Genomic DNA, 18,535 nt, shown 5'->3' on the forward strand with positions numbered 1-18,535 from the left:
CAAACCAAATAAATAAAGTAACAGGGACAGTAGAAATATTCTGGATTCTTTTAAATCTGCTCTGCTGTGCTGCAAGTCTATTTATAACCAGACTGCTGAAATTGTGTCATGCTTTGTTTCAGTTTGCTAAAACCCAAATTTAACTCCTATTGGAAAAAACATATAAGAAAGCCACTTGTTAATTTGCAGATTTCTATGTAACATTTCTGCAGCGTTTTGCACAACTCTGTATGTGTATTCATCCAAATGTCTATTTGCCCCAAGGGGCATGCTGTAACTGTGCTGCGTATGTATATCAAGGGCCCTGGCCAGCTGTTGCAATGTGTGCATAAACACCTTGTTAGGGCTTAGTAAGCTAAGTGTTAATTGGGGTGGAAAGAGTTGATGCGCCGCTCCACTATCCCCATGTGACTGCGCCTCCCCCTCCTCCTCTGCAGTTCAAAGCAGCAGTGCTTAGGAAATCGCTCACATGCGCACATGGGCAGAGGGACGCACACAAACATACTCTGACATGAACTGTAAAAATCAGGCTCTTTGTCGCGCGACTCATTCTGTGCTCCTACATTAACTCGATACTTTTCCATGCTTTCCATTTCTCCGTACATATTAAACCCATCCCTACCCTGGAGTGCCCCATCTTTTCCTCCTCTTCCCTCAGTTGCATCTCGTAGCACCACTTTTATTTTTCTGCATTCTCTCCTCCATTAACTCCTCTCACCGGGGTCTCCGAGGCACGTCACACCGACAGAAAACATTCCCCCTTCGTTCAGCGTGTGAAGACGGGAGATGCGCTTTTGGTAATAGAAAAAAAAAATACACGGCGTGCTTCGTTCCGAACTCTGACGCCGTCCTTACCGTGCCCATTAAGCGGCTGCCTGGCGGGAAGCTTGCCCTTGCGGGGTGTCGAGTGGCAGGAGGAAGAAGCCGAGGCTTGGCTGCTGCCTCCCGCAGAGTGTACGCCACCTCCATTCCTCACCTCCTCCTCCTCCTCTTCGTCGTCTTCCTCCAGGTCCTCCTCCTCCTGGGAGCTTCCGAAGTAGGCCATATTACTGGGCAAGGCAGAAGAACCTGAGTGCAGAGAGGAAGTGGTTAGTAGGGGGAGGAGCAAGGAAATAATTACAAATTACAATAATATTTTTTTAAAAAAGAAGGAAAAAAAAAAACCCCACTTCTCAACTGGAAGTTTAGTCTATTGCCAGTCTGCTGTCCTACTTCAACACAATACGCATTAGGGAGCCCCAAGTGCATTTTAATCTCAGACGTTATAAAGGGAATCAACATCAGCACGTAAGTGGTGAAATATTATAGCAAAAATAGAAGTTGCTCAGGGGTTTAAGAATAATGGGGCTTTTCATCTGTTATTATCCCAGTTGGTGGCCTATTGATGCTTTGTAAACCGCTCTGCACACAGCAGTGCCATTGTTGCCGACAGTCAAGTGGAGAAATGCACAAACACAATTAAGCAAATGTATAGCACAATGTCAGAATGATGACAGAATGACAGGATATATGCATATATCATATATACCCCGCTCCCCCCGGTACGTTCCCAATAGTTCATTAGATATTGTACCATCAGCTTCATTTATAGAACTGTCATTGTCAGTGGGTTAGCTGACCATTGTCTTGTAAACTTCTCACTGGGCCAAAGAGTTTGACAACAGCCGCTGTGGTCCTAGCAATATCAGTAGCAATGCATTCATGCACTGTCACGCGGTGTTAAGGGAGAGGAGAGAGATGACTAGCAACTATTTTATTGATAGCTGGAAGCGCTGCAAGTACGCAACGAGCTGTCTTTCCACAGAGGCTCTTGATGGTGACAGTTTTATTGAGAAATATATAATGTACATATCCAACTCTGGTTTCTAAAGTAACTCTTCCACAAAGCGCTGCTCCCTCGCTCTCTCTCTAGCTGCTGAACTAATCCCAAATCTGTCGCGTTCACTCTTCCAAACAGGATTACTGTCAATCTCCAACTCTACTGGAGAAGAAAACCAACTTTCTCTTTTTCTTTTTACTTTTCCTGTCACACTCAATCACTTTCATTGACATCTGAGAAATCTAACTCGGTACGGTGTTTGGCAGTGGGTTGCCTACAACATTACCTCCGTTAGCTCGACGCAGACATACAATCGCTCTCACAAAAAGGTCATAAAGCCCAAAGCTATGTTGTTAAATCTCATAATGTTGTACTCGTAAATCAGCGTGCAAAAACAGCTGGGCCGGTCATGCACATGCAGGAATAAAGAACGGGAAGGGAAGCATGCAGAGCGCAACGGCAGTGATGTCTACGAATACAGAGGCGCAGTAGGAAATCGCTCAATGCCTCGAGCTGATTCCAGAAAAGGAAAACAAAAAAGCTGGGCCACAAATACAAAAATCTACAAATGAGTAATAGATTATGAGTTTTCCACCTATCGCTGCAGGTACCCTCGGCAGGCATGTTTGGGTGAGTCTGTACACAATCCGTCTGTCGTCCCGGCATATCACCACATCACTTGGTGCATTTAAATTTTCGTTCTGGAGATGGGATTGAGTTTAAGAACAACAACACGAGGACATGGTGGCAGAGGTGAGAAATCGAGCTAAAGAAACTGAATGCTAAAGCATTTTATCGGCTTTCGCTGGGAGGTTGGGTTTTTGCAAGAAACAAATGATTTTCTCCCGAGGACTCTCACTGCATGGACTGTAAAAATCGGTACTCACCAATACTACAGATCAAGTACAACTCTGGATCCCAGAGCGGACAATAAACAGCCCATTGTTTATTGTAATAAACCCCTGAGAACTAAGTGAAGGAAACCGACCGCTCCCGTGTGCAAAACGCTTGTGTGAGTGACCTTGGGCACACTTAACATTTTTAACTTTTTAACTTATACAATTAGGATAATAATGTAATAATAATGTAATTCTAAAACTACATGGTTACAATTGTCGATTTGTGCTTAACGGAAATGTGTGATCATGCCACATTCTCACAGCTTTAATTAAATCTGGCTGCGATCAGGAAACCATGGATTTGTACAAAGTTGTTGGTCGTTTATGACTAAATCGATTACATAGCATGAGCGACCACTGTGGGTTTATTACCCTTTTCAGGGGTTTCAATGTTTAACGGGCAATTAATGAACAGTAATGTGTGATTACACACCAATTAAAATAATCTTAATCCTCTGAAAAATAGGCTGAATTCAAATAGCCTGCCTTAAACTGTGGGCCTACTTAAATTTACATAGTGGATCTAAATTTATCCAAGCACATTATTTAATTAGCTCACTTGTTTTTCGAGAATATATTTAATATATGTAAGACCATTTTACATCTTATGAATGTAATACATTCAGTGGATGAATTATGTGTTATACTTTCTGGACAGGCTATAATTTAGCAGGAAAATTACACTTGGAATTCATAAAGTGTTAAAAGGCCGGATAAAATGTTTTAGTGAGTGACAGTAATGCAATCATGTGTTGGTGATATGTAGAGTACTGTCTTGAACCATGTTTCATTTCTCTGTATTTTGAGAGGGAAAAGGTGAAAAAGGTGCAATAATGTAAAATAATTTAAGCTTTCTTGTAATTTCCTGAAGTAGTCTTCAGGAATAGTTCTCCAGGATCAAGGACATTCAAAGCTCTTCTTTGGATGTTGGCTGCCTTTTAGTCTATTTTGATCCCACACTGCTTCAAAAACAGTGAGGTTCAGGCTCTGGGGAGGCCAATCCATGACTGATAGTGTTTCTATCAATGTCATGCTGGTAAATGAAGCCGTTACCAATCAAACGCTTTGCAGATGGTATTGCATGGTGGATCAAAATCTGATGGCACTTTTCTGTGTTCAGAATTCCATCAGTTTTGACAAGACCCCCAACATCACTGGGGGGGGGGGGGGGGGGGGGGAATATCCAGCAAAGACCTGACACAGGACCTGAGAGATGCATCTGATTTCTCAAGTTCACCCAATTTCTTAAGGATGTTAATTTCAGAAACTGTTCATCTGCTGTAGACATTTTTTTTCTTTTGTTCTCCACTTGCCAGGTTTTCAGCCTTAAGAGCTCTTAAGGAGTCACCTTGCAGGTGCAAAAGTACTATTTGATGCTCGTCAAACTGAGTTTTTTTTGTAGATTCAAGTACAAAAAATTGGAGCAAATGGTGTGTTTTTGCGACAGGCTGCTAGTAACAAAGAGCCGAATGATAATTGGTTCTTTGTTAAGCCGTCTGAGTTTTGGACAGCACTGTATCAATTTTTTTTCCCGTTTCTATTTCTGCTCAATCGAACTCAGTTTCTGGTGCAATTTTTGTTACATTTCTGTGCTATTTTGTCCTCTGACATTGTATTTTTACCTTTTTATATTATTGTAGGTACTTCTTCATGCTTTGGCTGCTCTAACATAAGAACTTCCCAGCTTTTGAGATTAATAAAATACTTCTCATCTGATCTGTGAAAAGTGTCCCACAAAGTGCATTTACTTCACAGCTGCCTGGATACATTCAACATTTGTGTGTGTAGGTGCGATTACAGTCACCCTTTAAACGATATCCTGACTAAGGCTAGGCTTTTCTAATAACTGTTACATCCTGAAGAACTCAACTTTATGTAACCATCACCTCAGAGTAAATGGCACGCTTTAGAAAAAGAATCCTTAGGAAGATTGCTGTAAACCAACAACTTAGACTGGCACAGATTTGATGGCTTCCTTTTCGCTTTGAAGAACAAAAAGAAGCAGACTCGCTGAAATCATTATCCTAATTTTCCGACTTCCTTTTCTGAAGCGTGTACTACATCTTTAAACATAGATTAATTTTTATTTTAAAGTGCAGTGACTATTATTGGCTGGTGAGAGGACATGTGGTTAGCACATGTCACGTTACATTTATTTTGAAAACTCGGTTTAAATAGCACACACATATCAAAGCTTTCCAAACACAAACTAAAGCCTGGTAATAATAAATCTTGTTGTGCTTTGGATCGTAGTTTTTACACTCTCTGCCAGTTTCTAATTATCCCCTTAGAGAGCGAAAGAGAGAGGGAGGGAGAGAGAGGGGGGGAGGGAGGGGGGGGGAGAGAGGGAGGGGAAGAAAGTGTGTAGTGGCAGCAGATTCCCTGAAAATTGTTTCATCTGCTCCGTTTAACTTCATACAGAGGTCTGACAGAAGTAACTGTTCTACATAGTTTAATACAGTCTTTGCATTCAGCCATAAAGTAATGCTGCATTTCAACATCAGCTCACACACTCCAAAAGAACTAACACAAGAAGCTAAGACAACACACGTTCAGTGAGTGTTTATGTTGTGGTTTTGAGCATGTGAAGCAGAATGCAGACAATTATGGGAAAATTACAGTGGCACTTTTTCCTGCTACACGTTTTCTGGCTTGTAACTGTGGATCTGACCTCCGCATGCACAAACCAACAAGATCCAAAAAGCACCAACATATGTCTCTAGTGCCCCCCCATAAACACACACGCCAACAAACGCAGAGCATGCACACCTCGTTTATCTTGGCGACAGAGCAAACGCTCGTCTCGTAGACCAAACAAACACTCTAAGGCGGTACGCACACCGGCCCAATCAGCTTCTAATGACTTGCTTCATTAGCTAAATGGCTGTAATTTACTGCCCTAAGCAAGGGTCAGCAGGCCAACGGCAACAGACCACAGGGGCACCTAAGGGCAAAGATGGGGGTGGGCGCTTGTTTTTGGATTCCAGGCAAATGGAGATGAACCGGTGAACATGTACAAACACTTTTATCTTTTTGTGAACCGATTTAATGGGGTTGCGGTAAGATAATTGTTAGGACTAGCTATTTAGCTTGTATATTAAAAAACAAAACAAAAATAAAATAATGTCAGATTGGTACAACTGAACAGTTGCGAGCTGCTTGTTTTCCTGTGCGTGTTTAATTGTGAAAGAGCCTAAAGAGTTCAACACAAATCATTTAGTCTTTATATTTTTAATGAAACAAAGGCTAAAAATTTGTTTTGTAATTTGCTGTGGTGATGTGCTGGGAAGGAAGAGAAATGCCACAAATGATAAAATAGTGACTGAAGGCAAGGTTCAGACAAGCAAGTGGATGTCACAACAGCACATGGGCCTAGAGACCCGTCAGTAATTTTGGCAGCCTCTGGTCACTAGAGAAAAATCCGTATTCTAGTCCTAGTTGGTGGGTGTGGTTGCTAGGGGCTGTTAGCCGTCGCTCGATGAAATCTGTTGAAATGATGATTTTGCACCAAATCCCTTTTAACAGTTGTTTTTGTCACAAGCAGATCTGCAGTAGTTGCCCATAGTTTCCATGGAAGATGCATGCAAGCTTTAGTGAAACAAACTGGAAACAGAACATTTGTCTTCAAATTTAAAAGTTGAGCTTCACCACTGCAACCAACACATTTCACTGATTCACGCAATCGCCTGCCAGCAACCCACCAGCAACCGCTTGCAACCGGTTGGGGAATGCACATTTCTTGCCCACCGACTGGTAGTTGAGAGATGGTCAATGACAGATCTCTAGGCCTGTGTGAATGAGGGCCCAGTATATTCAAGATCCCCACAATAACACTGTCTGGGATTTTGGAGAGCAGCAGAGGGAGGGACAATTACACAGACGGAGCCTGCCAAACATATTTAGTGATCCAATACTGACCACTGGCATGACCACAGCAGTGGCAACAATACTTCTGGAGCAGATACCAGAAATTTACAGCCCTCATCCATCAGTGCCTTAAAACTGTACAGACACACTCACACATGCACACAAGGTGGAGAAAACACAGCTCATTCTTTCCCCAAGATCTCCAACAGGGCATGTGTCCAATCCCACAATTACACCAGCTTTTCATCCACCTCATTCCGGCCATAGACAAATCATAATTAGGTCTGAAAGAGTCTATTAGGATTGTCATTTTTAACGGGGCTCTTGGGTGGGGGGCATAATTATAAACCCTCCATTCTCTGGCTACCCTTCTTTTGTCCCCTCAACTGGAATTGAAACAATGAGGACAATTTAAATAGTCAATCAGGAGGGTTTAGCTGCCGTGGGGACATGTGGTTGTGCTGACTTAGTTGTAAGTGCTCGATGTGTGTTCAGGAAGTATGAACGCTGTTTTGAAGGGAAGGTAGGAAGAGGAGGTAAACACGGGTTCTCCGGTGAGGAGAAGTTACAACAGCCGAGCTGTGCCAAAACTCTTCATCGTTCTCTTAGAGGGGAAAAGGGATTAGGGATTACATTTCCAATTGACATTCCTTTATGTCAGCTAAACCATTAACTCCACAAACAGCGGCTCTGCTTTTAGAAGAGAAAAGCAGACTCCGTGAGTGTTGCATGAGGAACTCCTCCACAGAGTCATTACTGAAAAGAAAATCACAAATGTATACACACACATATCGTTCCAGGCCTTAAATCAAAACAGCAATCATACATTTGGAGGAGAGAAAAGTGCATTATCCCTGAAGGAAACACAGCTGTCACAGCAGCAATGCACTTAAGAAACACACGAGTAGCTGTCAGACTTGAATCTTTTTCTTTGAAAGCAGTCGAATGAGTGAAAGCAGTGAAAATGTGTTTCTAGTTTGGCAAACAATTTCTGGCAATAAAATACAAAAAAAACCCAACACACACATAGACATTATTAATTCTAACAATCTAGCCACAAAGATAAAGATCCTTTAAATCCAATTAAGTGCCTTTATTAGAACTAGCTGGGTTTTTAAAAAAAAACAAAACAAAAAAAAAAACAGATGTGAACAACTCTTCGGTTGGTTTTGGTTCACATGTGTAACCACAAATGGGGATTCTGAGGTCTTTGGTTCACTAGGTCAGAGCTGGGAGGTTATGTAAGCAGAGTGGAGGGATTGGCCTCACTGAACCTGAGGAGAGGCACCACACTGGGGCTGGCAGGCAGAGGAGAAAGCCCACAGGGCAAAGAGCTAAGCGCTGTTGTAGCGTTCACACGCGCACACAGGCACAGGAAATTACAAAAAACAGGAGTCTTGCATAAGAGACTCATTTGCAATAGTGTGTGTGCACACAGTTATTAATTTACTCCCTAATCGTTAACCTCATCTTCGGTACTGTGTGTACTCTGTGTGTGCATTACTGTGCGTTTGTTCCTCACTGAAGCAAATAAAGTAAATGACATCTTCCCCAAATGAATCACATAAAGGTGAAACTACTCAAACAGCTGTTATATCATTTATAGCCCATCGGCAGGGTGCATGTCATACACTCAACATTAAGAAAACTGTCCTCCAGGGCTTCTATAAGCTTGGTTATAGGTTAAAATTTAAAGATTACTGGGCAAAAGGTTAAATAGGTTTCAAAGGCAAGGGAAGGACATTAAAAAGGTGAGCATGGCAGCAAAAGCACCATTATGGCCAAAATGATAGTCATTGTTATTTTGATTTATATTGAAATCACAATTATAACGCTGCTTTCAGTAACATTCCTGCTAATGTACAAATGCAAATGCTGCAAAATAAAATTAGAAAACCCTTTTTACTTAAATCAGGGTGTCTGTTACAGGAAAAACATACATTTAAAAACTTGAACACAAATTAAAATCAACAGAACGCCTTCACATTTTTCTACGTTCTCCTGTTAATTAGAACATCTCTGCTGACAGTGTTTGTTTACCTTGCCTAACTGCCTCTCCCAGAAGCAAAATAAAGTCTTTCACTTCTTTCTTTGTACCTGCTCGATGGATGTGACTAAAACCTGAAGCAGAGTACTTGACAGCTGTGAGATCGCTCCCTTTTTCCACTGTAATGTTTTGCATACAGCGCAAGTTTTGGAAAAATAACTGTGCACAGAGATAACGTCTCTTTTGTCCACCATGTTGACCATTACCACAGAGCCTTCGACGCTCCCCTCGTTTAATGGGCTCTTATCTTTGACCAAATGCGATTGTGTTGGTGAATAAGTGTGTCTTTGTGAGTGGCGTGAATACGCTGCACGACTACGGACGACTAAGATGACGTTTGACAAATCGCGCTAGCAACCACTGTGTGTTTCTCTTGGCCTTCATGCATTCATTTTACTGCCATTTGTGGTGTGTTTTGAGAAATTGAATAAGTTAGTTGTGTTGCTCTGTGGCGCACGCACAACTCACTCAGCCGCACTCTTTATGTGATTTATTCACGGTTAACATCTCTTGCCCTAAATCCCAAGTATTTCCAAACAACCGCCGATGATTCGCCTTCTGACATTCGATTTTTGTTTTGACAGCCTGTTATCGGTTGTATATCTGCCTGTTAATGTAGTGTTACTGGTCCGGACTAGCCCAGGAAACTTCAAGCTGCGCGGTGCAGGGAACAGCTGTGATTGGCACATGCGGCCGTGCTGTCAGGCGGTGATTTACGTTTGCTTTGTGTTCTTTTGTCGGAGCACGCATTTCCAATATCGGTCGATCGCGTTCATTTAACTGTGGGAGGCCAAAAATCAGGATTAAGATTAAAAATAGATTTTCAAGTGTCTGCAGTTATTGAGGATTTTGTGTTTGTGCAGTTTCGGGTGTATTTTTCTTTTGTGTGTATTGTAAAGACTGGGGAACACTTGGGTTATAAATGATGCAGTGTGTGCCAACAATTACGGTGAATACACTGATACCAAGTCAAACATTACTCAGTTGAATTTTTAGAAAACAAAAGCAATCGAAACCATGTCAAATCATTTTGACTTTGACTGTGGGGGTAACTTAAATACTGAGCATCTCAATTTGAAATGAACACCTTCACTCTGCTCTCATCAGTATTGCCCCCACCCTGTATGCAGCAGTACTACACTGTTACAACAGGCAGACAAGGCCAGAGGCAGACTGTCTGGCTACCACCCAAATGGCTTTCTCCATGGATATAAACAGCCCAAGTACAGGCCTGGACCACACATAAACACCATTTTGAGAACACAGGCAAGGACTGCGCACTCTGGCTTGTTTGCTACGGTGTGTGTCTGTGTGTTTGTGTGCAGGAGAAAAAGCTGAACAGTGGGATAAACACACATTGAACATAGACCCAAGACAGTGTGGGTGGTGAGCATACATGATGTGCATCCTTCTATACAGTAGATAGAAATCTCTGTTGCTGTTTTTTTTGTTTCTTGTTACTTTTCTGTCCAGTTACTCCCACGTTGCATCAGAATAATCCAGCACCCCCTGCTCCCCCATGGAGGAATTAAAAATAGCTTTTCCTCAGATACAACAACAACAACACCACCACACAGCAGTCAGCCAATTCATTATCATAGGGAAAACAAATCCCACAAGAGCAAAATGGCGTCAATAAACAAGCTGGGATCGGATGAAAAGGTGCACCAACAACATGTTAACTGCGATTTCTCAACACAGACTGACACACGAGTCCTGCTTCTTTCACAACATTTGTTTCTTTTTTCTTTTTTTTTGGGTCGCTCACTTTATCGCTTCAAATCTTTCATGTTTTAACTGCTTTTATGTGGCTGTCTGAATGAGTGATGGATAGAACCCATTGGGTGGATGCTTAATGTTTTCCAGATAAGATAAGCAAACAACACTGCAGTGGATACACGGAGGGGGAGGAGGAGGAGGAGGAGGAGGGGGGGGGGGGGTAATACAAATTTATGCTTACACCTTGAACGTTTGACCTGGGTCACACCCCAGAAATCACCACTGATGAGATATTCTGGGCAGAAATGTCACTTAATGCTTAAAGAAAAGGAAAAAAAGCTAAAAAATCTGATCAAAATGAAAGGGAAATCAGGGATATGATTACACAGCTGGAGATTCTGTCAGAGACATTTTTGGTAGCTGACATGAAGGAGCCTAATGTGTGTGGTGGTCAGATCACCAGAGACATGTATCAGAATCTTAAAGGGGATTGGGGCTTTCAGATATCAAAGACTGGAGTCTCTTTGAAAAGATTAACCAGGCTAACACAGATGTCCTCATGGGCTGCGTCTCCCTATATACCCTGGATGCTTTGTGCAGGTAGTTGGCGCGTAGACATACCCCCCCCCCCACACACACACAGAAAATGGTATGAGGGCACACAGGAGATAAGCAGGACAGGACACATCAGTGGTTGGTGTGGATTTACACACACACACACACACACACACACACACACACACAACCTCAAGGGCTCTGCTGACATTCTCCCATGTCCCTCTCTTGGTAAGGGTCCCTGCATATGGGTCACATGAGAGGCCAAGGGGAAAACTGAGCAGAAGAAGCCCTGCAAAGGAAAATGTCATCCTCACAGCATGGATGGAGCACACACGCACAGAGAGCCAAACTGGTGTCTATAAATACAGTGGTAGAACAGGGAGCGGCAGCACTGGGGGGGCTGTGGAAAACTGTTCAATCGTTAGCTTAGCAGCCTAGCTCTAAAATTAGCATTAAAGTGCAGCAGAGTGCAGCTAAACACTCGCTTGAAATCTGCTCGCAAAACACTAATTCAGCCCTTAATTATAAAGAGAGACAACAGCAAAACTGAGTCAGAACAAGTCACCCACGCTTCATTAGCCTGCAACTGCTCGTGTGTAAGGCACGGCGTTAGCTTAGCACCAAGTGATTAGTCTAATTTCAGCCACAAAGTATATGGGACATTGTATCATTAGCCTATGTAACATCATGGCCTATATATGTAAATCAAGGCTCATCACACGGAAGGCTCGAGTCCATTTTAGCAACTTCCAATTACACGTTTCTGAATGAGCCCTGTAAGGTTAAAATGACATCCCATAATAGGAGTATTCTCCTCAGAACAGGAACATATAGCCATTACGCCCGACAGACTTTAATCTAAATTTTCCCCCCTCCCGAGTGTGGAGCGGACTTTTGTGGGAGGGGCAGAGGTTAATAACGATAACGGCAAATTAATCTATAGAGCAAGGTGTTTCTGTCTTTCACAGGAATTAACTTTGGTTGCGAGGACATTTTAAAGAAAAAAGGGTGGGTGAGATATTCCACGAAGGATAGAAGTCACAACCAAGGTTGTTTGAGATAAACGTTCCTATGTAATGTTTGGACCTTGGGATGAATGTGTCACTCCCTCTCATCTCATTTTTCTTAAGAAGGGATGATTGAGAGAGAGGGGGTTATCGTTACATCACAACACATTCAGTACAGACATGTAGTAGACGTAGCTGTTTCAACATATACCTTACAGTGTAAACAGGAACAGCAAATTAAACAGTGCACATGCATCAGATAAAGCTAGAAACTGTCAAGCCGTCTCTATACTGAGCCATGATTGTCTCTCACCGATTCAAGATCGTATCGGCCTTGAATCCTGAAACTCTTGCATATTCTACAGAGGTTTTTGCGAGCTAAGATTGCAGATTTTTAAAGAGAATTTATAGTCCTGAGTCTTTTAACCTTGGCCTTGGAAATGTTTTAAGGTAATAAAATAAGTAGCACTTCATAGTTTTAGGGCAACAAGAAAAAAAAAACTTTTTGCAGTGTCCTGGCAGAGGACTAACCCCCTCTGTATCCCGGCCAGCGGAGCATAGATCATAAGTAACATGAGCCCTTCATTAACTCAAGAGGGAAAAAAGAACAAGAGTTGTTTAGCAACCTTGAGTGTCGAGGATATCTGCGCTCCTTTGAGTGACTGCACTCAGTTTATCAGGTATCCTTTTGAGTTTTTAACCCAAATAGACAAACAATGCTGCTGTATGAGACAAAGACGAGCAGCGCACACGCGCGTAACTCATTCGACTGCTAATTGCTCTGCTGTGGCTTTTCCACTTCATTTGACATCAAAAGTGCTACACAGTGTCAATGAACCTGTGCAGAGTTTGCAGTGCAGGGTGTGTGAGTACTCCATGTTCGAAACAGCTGCTGTAGTAGAGGGTGATAGGCAGGGTGTTAAAGAGACAGACAGTTGTTGAACGGTGGGAGGGGGAGATGTGTAAGCTGATGAAATGCAGGATAATCTTAGCCATGGGCAAGTATGCAGTTAGATGCAGCATGTGTGAAGGGTTTTGCCTGTGTGTGTTATGAGTGGGTGGAGGGTGATCAAAACCTGACTTAACAAAACTTATTCTAAGCTCCCTGGAGTTGCTTATGCACGCATCTTTATGTGCATAGAGCCAAACAATAGGGAAGCATATCCTGGTGTTAGGATAATTAATATGCAACATCCCCTTTCTAGCGTTAGACCTCAGCCCCGGACCCTTGAATAAAAACCTCTTTAATATCATATCTGCAGCGTTCTTGTTAAACAATATGCTTTCCCGCTCTGCCGCTGGTTGTAGGCACGCATGTAATTATGTCTCCATCTGCTCCACTCTGCTGCATCTTACCTCTGAGGCAGAGGAAGGTGAGAAAGTCCTCCGTCTTGGGCTTGCGCCTGGAGAGGTCCTGGATGGAGGAGGACAGGGATGAAGCGGAGAGGGACGAGAGGGACGTGGATGGCACCGTGGACAGGCCGGCGTTCAGGCCGCCCGAGTCAGCCACTTTGATGGGCGTAGTGCTGGGCGAGTTGGGCTGCGACTGGGCAAACTTCCTCTGGGCCTGGAGCCGAGGCCTTGTTGGAAGGGGAAAGAAAAACAACAAGTTAGACCCTTGTATCCTTTGCAGGCAAACACAGAATTTATAAGTAACATAAGCCAGTGTGTTGGAAGAAGTACAACATTTAACCCCAATGCAGCTCCGTCTGCAGCTGACTAAAAATAAAACAGAATGTGACTCTTTTGCATACCTGCAAACCCACTCTATCATTTTTACTACTGTGGCCCACTGGCCATTGTCTTACTGTAGGGAGGTTTCGTTGAAACAATTACCCTCTAGCGAAGAATTGATTACTCTGTGCGCGCGCGTGTGTGTGTATTTGTTCAGTGAACGGGAGCGAATCCATCATGATCGCTTTGATATGCAACAAGCGCACATTCAGTGGCCGACTTGCCCATTCTCACCGACAGTGTGGGTGTATTTAAATGTGTGCATTTACATGAGCTGACGATGTTTTCACACATGTAGTTGTAGTTCCTCTTTTTCATTCCTGTTAAGCACTATTGAAAAAGAAAAGAAAAGCGCCTATAAGGCAGAGCCTCTGCTGTCAGTGGCAGCTGATAAAAACCAACTACACAAGGACAGTGTGCCAAAACAATCACATGCTAACCGGCAACAACTTTCTTCATCTCCCCATCTTTCTGTCGCATAATTTTTTTTCCACCCTCGTCTCCTCCTCACTCCCCCTTCCCTCACTTCTGATGCTACATTGTACGCGCTTTCCTCTGTGATGCACAAAGCCTTTGAGACGTCGCTCTCATTTTTCTCTCTCCTTGTCTCTTTTCTGTCTTTATTTCACAGTGTGTGCCAGAGGAGGCGATGGTAAGAGCAGAATATTAAAGAGGTAGATGTCTCAGAAAGCAACGGACTCGCTTGTCACACACCACCTCTCCTTGATACACGCACGTGCGGGCACATGGATGCAGACCCTCCCTCTCCATGCGCACTTAAAAAGTAGGCGTGTGCTTATACACGCATGGAGTATAAAAGTTGCAGAGTGTCTGGGGCCGTGTGAACCATCAAGTGGCCTCAATCGATTAGCGCTGAAGTGAGAGAGAGAGTGAGTGTGTGTGTGGCGGGGGGAAGCTATGCTGTAAGTGTTGTGGAGTAGTGATAGAAGCAATGCGATATCCTGGTATTATTTGTCAATTTGCTGCGGACCGGACTGAGGTAAGGATAGATAGGATCATGTCTGGAGAACACCCACAATGCATTTGGCGTAGCCACTGAAAGGTGCAGCGCTCCGATTACACTCCAATCAGAGAACAGAGCTGAGTCAAAACGTGTCAATTTCCTGGCCTGAGCTCAATATGTGAGAAATTGAGAGATGATTGCTCACACAAAGCCCTACATTTGGTGGCAAGGTTTGAGGAAAAATTGCAGTTTGTTTACCAATAAGCAGTGAACACTGAACTCATCAGTCTGGATTTTCATAAAGAAAATTTATTAACACACGAGATCCTAATTTAAACGAAAGTTTTAGGACTTGCAGTGCTCAAATAAATGTGGTATGAAAAGCCATTTTCATACAGGAGGTGCCAATAATACTGTTACGCAAAGACGACGACTATCAAATACGCCACTGTGCCTCTTCCTGGGCCTCCACCTTTTAGGTATAAGATATCCATTTTACCCCATCGGAAATTTATGGGAAATTTCGGCATAACTAGCAAGTGAATTCTGTCCCCCTGTTGTCTGATCAAAAAAAAAAAACAAAAATGTTTCTCCTAAATTTAAAGAAATTCCCCCAAGATGTTCAGTAGAAAGGCGTGGACAGATGTACGGAGAGGTAACCCCGAAAAAGCAATGCCTAGAGCACGGGCTGTCGCCGGCACAGAGGCGTTAAAAAGGGAACGTGACTATTCAACAGGCAGAAACCGCAAAATGAGGGCGGGTGTCAGTTCACACGAGGCTGTGATCTACTTAATAAATACGAAGGGGATAAGAATAATAATTTAATAAAAAAAACAAAAAAAAAAAACAGACATGGAGTAAATGAAGTGCACAAAATGCAGAAAGCTGAGTTTTTCCAACCAGTCAAACAGGTTAGAATGAGTGGTAGTAGGAGGGGGACGAGGAGAAGACATGGGGCAAGAATAGCCCTGCACTCACACAGAAGCAAGATGTAGTGAATGAATGAAAGAAAAATCAACATATTATCAAGACCATAGAGGACTTTTAGAAGAAAAAGTAGAACTGGAAACTGATTCTTCAAAATCGCAATGCTCCAAGCTGATCGATGCCTTGGGTCATATTTTCTGGACAGTAGAAACGAGTTTGACAGTTGGGTCAAAACACATGAAAGTGAAGCTTCTGCACACCCGAGTCACTCTAGGCAGACTCTGCGGGTCTTCCAACTGTTGAAAACCAGTGTAGAAACCACAGAGAAAAATGGAGAAAGAGCTGAGGCAAGCACAACACTTACAAATGTGATCAAAACTGGCACCGTTAACAATAAAATTAAGCTGAAGCCACATTTGTGTGAAAGCAAGAACAGGAAATTACGTGACATATAGAGGAGAGAGTGTGTGTGTATGAAAAGAGGTGAATCGATCATAGTAACATTACCCAGAAACATCAAACTTGAGCACTTCGACATATAGACGAAGAGCCTGTTTGCTGTAAGCCGTTAACCCAAAGTACGAGTCCAAATTTCAAACTCGCCAAAGCCAACAAACTGTTTCCATCTCTTGTTTTATATCACAAGCAGTCCGTCTTGATGTGATTACAGCATTCGCTATAATTGATAGCGAGCTGTGAACACACTTTCTAAACAGTAAGCAGAGGGAAGATTGAGCTCTCCATAAAAGCCTCTTAGGTAAGCTGAACCCTGCAAAGTTTTATTGCTGTAGCCTTACATAAATAGGATCCTATTTAACAGCTTAGAGAGAGAGAGAGAGAGAGAGAGAGAGAGAGAGAGAGAGAGAGAGAGAGAGAGAGAGAGAGAGAGAGAGAGAGAGAGAGAGAGAGAGAGAGAGAGAAAACCTGGGATTATGACAATGCACATAAAACACAAGCAGTTGTGCAAAAGGATACGGATGGAGACAGATGAGCTAATAAAGTGATGTGTTTACTACATCCCGTCTAGACCATCAAGCACAGCCGGCCAATCCGCTGTTACCTTTAAACTGACATCAAAGACACTTCGTGCTACCACCGAAATATCAGTGGAAACATGCACAAGTAGTACTTCACTAATTGGGCTAAATTGTGCAGTGCCAGTTCTAATTTCCTCATTTCTTCTTTTCTTCTTTTCTTTTTTTTTTTTTTTTTAAAAAATTGGTATTCCAACAGCAGAGATATGGCTAATAAAAAAAAAAAATTAAAAAAGGTAATAAAAAACAGATCTGCTTTGCCGATGATGTGATAATGCAGGGTTACGAAGAGAACATAAAAGCAGATAAATTAAACCACAGCACTTATATTGCAAGGACTACATTTCAGCTAGCAGGTTATTATTTAACAAAACAAAACAAAACAGAAAAGCAGCTCTCTTCCTCGAAAACAGCCAAACAGGATTAGTGTTATCATTATTAAGGTGCCAGGAAATTAAGAGCATGAAAAACATTTACAGCAACGAGTTCAGCCAATTTTCCAACCAGTTTTGCCACTGGAATTACGTCTTTCTAGCAGTCATGGACGATCAAACGTGCATGAGCACAGTAGACACGGGCGAAGCAATGCATCCAAGAGACGGGAGGATGGTAACGTTTAGAAATCAGCAGAGGAGGAACAATTTGTAGTGACTTTACTGTTTTACTTCATGACTGCTCCCACTGCACTAAGAGCCGAGTGGTAATATGAACCCCTGATTTAGCCCCCCGTCTGCCCAGTGGTGTGTTGTGTGTATATATGTGCAGAAATCAGGGTACATCATGTTCCCAAGCGCGTTGAGCTATAGAATACTGGCTGGTATGGTGCCATAGGAAGAAAGTGAAGTTAAAATTAAACTGATTGCCCTGACTGACGGAGAGCGAGAGGAGAGCCGGAGAGACGCGGGTAGGGGGAAAAGAAAAAGAGGAAACTGGGCTCCAATAGCGGCAGAAAAAGCAAAGAGATTACAGCAGGATGTCCTCATTCATCCCTTTCTAATCCACCTATCATCCATCCTTTCCTCCCTTCATTCCTTCCTGCTGCACACCCCCCCCTCCCCAGCCGTCTACCCTTCAAAGGGCTGCTCTAATGTCTAATATTACACAAGCCACCAGAGGCGCGAGAGCATTGATTATCACAGAGAGGTAGAGTGAGAAAATCTGACGACCCTGTCAGCCAGGGATCCTGGCAAACGGAAGGAAAAAAGGCAGAAGAAGAAAGGAATAGAATAAAGCACCATCTCACTAACATATATAATGAAGTGGGTGGGTGGGGGTGATGATGAGGGAAGAGAGAGAAAGATGAGACACAGCTAGTGCAGTGTGCTTCACTTAGTCAGAAGAATTCCACTCTGTTTAAGCAGTACAGCTGCGGACAGTTGACATAGATCATCACAAGCACATGGACCCTGTCAGTCAAACGCGGAGCGACTTCAAGCTCTCGTCTTCAGTCTCCATCTTATCAACATCCTCCCAGTGACAGCCATTTCCGTGGGAGTTTCTAAGATGGCTGGGCTTCTCTGTGTGGTCAGACTTACGAGGGTGCTGGCAAGCTTCCCCGCCTGCTGAAATGGCACAGAGAAACACACTGTCTACAAGCTTCAGTAACTGACCCTCATCTTTGACCCGTGCCACTGGAGGAAGGCCAGCAACAACTGAGTTTCTTCTGCAGACTCGGTCAATAACTCAATAACCCGCAGCACAGCAGAGAGTTATCGCAAACACAAACCTCCGGTCTGAACTGGCTCCTTAAGTCAGCTTCAGCACATCAGCAGGGTGCAGAGTGCAGCGGGAGAGGGGAGGGGAAAAAGATGACTAAGCAAATGTGCCTGTTTGTTTTTAATGGAGCTGAAACCAGGAGAATCATTAAACCTCATATCAACCCATTTGTTGCGTAAAAAGACTGAGAATGGATGCAAAAGAAAATAAGTTAAACGCTGATTAAGCAGGACTGCTACACTAG

The 18,535-nt window shown here is 43.0% G+C and overlaps 1 protein-coding gene across 2 annotated transcripts in view; it reads right to left on the reverse strand.

The window, feature by feature from the left end:
• The window catches only part of jarid2b (jumonji and AT-rich interaction domain containing 2b), a 106,636-nt gene that overhangs the window by 23,149 nt on the left and 64,952 nt on the right, over positions 1–18,535 (reverse strand). For both annotated transcript variants that reach the window (XM_084918943.1, XM_084918944.1), the window contains exons 4-5: positions 13,273–13,496; positions 856–1,068 (exon numbers count right to left, since the gene is read on the reverse strand). In XM_084918943.1, the coding sequence (XP_084775069.1) occupies positions 856–1,068; positions 13,273–13,496 (437 nt within the window). The remainder of the gene's footprint in view (positions 1–855; positions 1,069–13,272; positions 13,497–18,535) is intronic.

Source organism: Perissodus microlepis, chromosome 22 (assembly GCF_051167445.1).
Source record: "Perissodus microlepis isolate ML-2025 ecotype Zambia chromosome 22, ASM5116744v1, whole genome shotgun sequence".
NCBI classification, from domain to species: Eukaryota; Metazoa; Chordata; class Actinopteri; order Cichliformes; family Cichlidae; genus Perissodus; species Perissodus microlepis.